At 31.0% G+C, this 4,663-nt stretch overlaps 1 protein-coding gene across 1 annotated transcript; it reads right to left on the bottom strand.

Moving 5' to 3' along the window:
• Positions 1-844: 844 nt before the first annotated feature.
• On the bottom strand, positions 845-4,286 carry LOTGIDRAFT_125429 (hypothetical protein; the record flags this gene model as incomplete). Its single annotated transcript, XM_009062317.1, has 2 exons — positions 845-962; positions 4,186-4,286. Coding segments are annotated over 2 exons (219 nt in total), but the record flags the coding sequence as incomplete, so codon positions are not given.
• Positions 4,287-4,663: the final 377 nt, after the last annotated feature.

Here is a 4,663-nt window from a genome sequence, read left to right as displayed (position 1 = left end):
ACCATTGTTAACCGCTACTGTCGCACATTCCAAATTAATCCAATCATGCGATAAAAGATAGAGATTTATATATTTTGACAGATTAAATAGTTTAATAGGTTTGAAACAGCTTTAATATACATAGGAAATATGTTATTTTTCATATTTACAAAATATATATAGGTTATATCTTGTGACCTTGACCTTTGGTGACCATTTAGTTCCAGTTATATAGCCAGTAAAAATTGCGATTTTTATCTTTAAAGGGACAGATGCCCCATTTTGGAGGGTTGATTTTAATCTTGAATTTATGTAAATAGTCTTCAGAAGTACTAGAAATGTACAAAAATCGCATAATTCCTTTAAAAATTCTTCAAACTAGGAAATTTTCTCAATTTTCTTATAAATGTTCTCTCTATATATCATAGATTAACAATCTATATGGTTTTGTCGAAGACTTCTAATTTACACCAGAAGCAGGGTCACCTGAAGTGATTTTGAGAAATTAAGTTCTTAAGCCCAAAACCAGAAGTGATTTACATTCTGTTAAGATCAATTTTATAATTAGTGGCTCACACAGAGTGGTATCAGACATGGTATAAAAGTGTGGTATCAGACATGGTATAAAAGTGTGGTATCAGATATGGTATAAAAGTGTGGTATCAGACATGGTATAAAAGTGTGGTATCAGACATGGTATAAAAGTATGCTCCTTCCTGTAATAAAGACAAGTGTTTACTCTGCTAAGCTAAAGAGCTAAAGAAAAAGAAAAAAGCTAGCTACACTTCACTGCTTTGCTTAGCAGAATGTAAACAGGCCTTTACACACCATAGTAGACAAAGTAAATGTAGTTCTGATGTAGAGATTACACTTTTTTCTTCTTTTTTTTCTTAACTTTTGGTTTCTCCTTTTTATTCTGTCGACATCTTGGACAAAACCATTCATCATCTTCAGGTGGTTCTTGAACAATATTGACACAAACCCTAAAGAGTTAAAGCAATTGCATTACTGAACAGACTAAATCAACCAAACTCTAGGGTTTATAATTTGGTTTTGAATAGGAATTTATGTCGCATAAAGCTTGGACACTAAAACAAAAAAATAAAGCAACAGTAAGTCAAAGGCAATAGCTCAGAAATCCCAACATAACAAATGAGCATATAGGGCAGATATCAACAGGGTTGACCTTTTGAAAGAAGGCTTGCCAGGCAAGGTAATATAAGCCCACTGACAGCTTTGATTTTAAATAAAAATATTTGGCAGTACAGTAACAATTACCAGTATGAAATATTCAACCTTCAGACATACACTTCTTCTGATCTTTTTGAGGCGATAATAAATAATATTAATTTCCTTGAGTGGCATTTAGTAACTGGGGTATGAATAACTGGACACAATAATATGGATAACAATTACTTTGATAAATATCATTCAATGTTTCGACGATGATGCTTTCGTCTTTATCAAGCAATAATGCGTTCTAGAATGTTTACAGTGTAAATTTTTCGATTTATCTTATTTTCTGTTCATCTTTGGGTGATTACATACACTCACACCAAGTTTTGTCAATATCTGTTGATAATAAAACGAGCTAAAAATTGAACGCGTTTTCAAGAACAAGGGCAATAACTCATACTAATTATTTTACGATTAATATGATTTTCAAAAGGGTTCATTCTTGGATGATTAGTAACACTCATTCCAAGTTTAAATCTGCCAAGATTTGTACCTTATGGAGTGCGTATGAGCTAAAAAATTTATACGCGTTTTCAGGAACAAGGGCAATAAATCATACTAATTGTTTTTTGATCTTTCTGATTTTAAATAGGGTTTATCCTTGGGTGTTAACAAACACTTGCACCAAGTTTCATCAAAATCCGTCATGACTTGTGCCTTCTAGAGTGTTAAAGAGCGTTTTAAGAACAAGGGCAATAACTCATACTAAATATTTTTCAATTTTTCTGATTTTCTGACAAATAACCATACAAAGTTTCATTGAAATCAGTCATCAATTGTACCTTGTAGAATGTTTACGAGCAATTGTGGACAGATTGACGGACAATAATATACGCCCCCCCATTTCAAGTGCGTGTATAAAAAGCAACATGAACGGAATATTCACAATAGCACAAGTTCAAGACATATTAGCATTGCTCACAATATTTTCATAAACTATAGAAGATCTACACTGAAAGATTTATGTTTAAGAAGCGTTTTGTGACAATTTTAATCTTAATGTTATTTTTTGAAAACTAAAATAATTGTATATAGAAATGGTGGTATTTTTCGTAAAATGAGAGACAGAATTATAAAAATGAACCTTTTACAACAGTAACCTAATACGATTATTTGGGAATAACCTTCTCATCCTGGTTATACTGGAGCAAAATCATTAAAAATTTAGCTGTAAAAGCTGAAAAGGCTCTAATTCCTATTAAAAGTTTAATTAGGAAAACTGGTTTTCCAAGTATGTTTTAAAATTTTTGACAGTATAAAGATGGCTTGCCAGCCAATGTTATATACGCCTACTGGCAGCTTTGATTATAAATATAAATATTTAATTAAGTCAAAACTGTTCGAAATAGATCTGCAAAATTATCACAAAGTGAAATCCTAAAGGAATATGTTAAATGTATCTAAGAGTTTCATTTAATATCATGCATGCCATCTAAATTCAAACTAAATACTGTTAAATTCAGATTAAACTTACTTCCCAAATGCCGTAAATCTATATAAGAGAAAGTTAATAAATAGACTATTTACACATTCGAATGAAGATCTATTCATTTATTGTTTGAATGTAAAACCACACAGAGTTGGTATCAATACCATACATTTTAATAGAGACAATAATCTAAATGAAATTAACAATTTTCGCCTCTTAGTTTTATCTAAATGTATAGACAATGTCTTCAAGAATAATGAATTATGTAGAATATAACATGTATATATATATGCTTAATTTGATAATAAAAGGAAATAAATGTTATTTCTAATTATTTATTGAAAATATACATGTACTATTTTTGTATAGTCTTTCAAGTTTCTATTCAATACTCAGAAAAGTAATCAACTCCTTACTCAAGACATTATCTATTCCAATGATCAGACAAAGTTACAAAACCAATGAAAATTGCAGACTCAATTGAGCTCATGAACAAACTTGACATGTTTTAATTCAATAGCAATAACTCAAAAAACATTCTTCAAATTCAAACTTATCCAATATCTTATCAATATATATTTATTATCAAACCAAATTTTCTTTTTATCAGATGAAAATTTTGTCAAATTTCAGCTTGACCGAAATCTTATCAATTTCAATGCTAACACCAAAACATCAAAATCCATTGAAAATTATAGCTTCTTTTGTGCCCGCAAACAAATTTCTCAAGGACAAAAACTCAAATAACAAATATTTAGGCATTTTAACATAGTCAAGGGCATAACCCAAAACCCAAATTCGAACTTGACTGAGATCTCATCAATTCCAATGCTCACACACAATTTCATCAGAATCGATTGAAAATTTTTGCTTCTTTTGTGCCCAGAAACAAATTTCTCAAGGACAATAACTCAAAATCTGTTCATCAAAAAATTGTCAAATTCAAACTTGACCGAGATCTTATCAATTCCAATGCTTTCCAATGCTCACACCAAGTTTCGGCAAAATCAGATGAAAACTGTAGTCTCTTTTGTACCCTCAAGAAATGTTGACCGATGATCGGACGAACTGACGGACAGGGGCAAGGACAATATACGATTATGTGGACATATAATAATCATAGGAGACCTTATATCATAACCATGCAAAGTTAACTTGACAAACACTGTCAAAATTTCAGCTTCTGGATACTGTTTCCAAATTTGGACAAAATTTCGTTTTATTTTCTTACAGCTTTTATATTTACTTAACCTCTTCAGTTTAAGTTTAAATTCTACTGAAACTGAACATTGTGCTAAATGTTGTTGAAACTTTTTCATTGGTGGACCAATGTAGTTTCGATTGGTCAATGCACAACTCATCAGAATAGGGCAAAGGTTATTCAGAAATAAGAAGGGGGTTACCGTACCTAAAGTGTTTAAGTAAAAAAAAGATCCAATAAATATGGCAGTTTTGATTAGCCTGCAGTGGAAACATGTATCATATAAACATTTATGTGTTGACATTTCAACCTGGGAATTGTTACAATTGCTATTACCTACCAATGATACCAATCAGGACATTCATCACAACCTATCATTGGACTTCCATCATCTTGCATTTTACATGCGGGACATATCCATACCTGATTACCAGCAGCATCCTGGAATTAAGGCAAAAAAGTGCAATTTGAGCAATGTTGTTAAATCTTGATATTAGGCCTGTTCAACTTTTTATTGTAAATGTGTAAAATAAATCTAATTCATCCTTTTTCATGTTAATAAAAATAAATATACCAAGTTTTCTTAAAATCTGTGCAAAACTGCAATATTTTTTAAGCATTTTTGGCAAAGACAACAACTCAAAATCCATTATTATCAGAAAATTAGAAGACAAAATTTTTTTTTTATCAAAATTCAAAAAGCCAATTTTGACCTGTTTTGGAATCAATACCTAATCGATATACACCGGCACACCAAGCTTTATCAAAGATAGCTTGCCAGGTAAGGTAACATACGCTCACTGGCAGCTTTCAGAAAT

This window comes from Lottia gigantea (genome assembly GCF_000327385.1).
Source record: "Lottia gigantea unplaced genomic scaffold LOTGIsca_50, whole genome shotgun sequence".
Taxonomy (NCBI): Eukaryota; Metazoa; Mollusca; class Gastropoda; family Lottiidae; genus Lottia; species Lottia gigantea.
The sequence above is the reverse complement of the archived record's forward strand: the minus strand, read 5'-3'. Positions and strand labels throughout refer to the sequence as shown.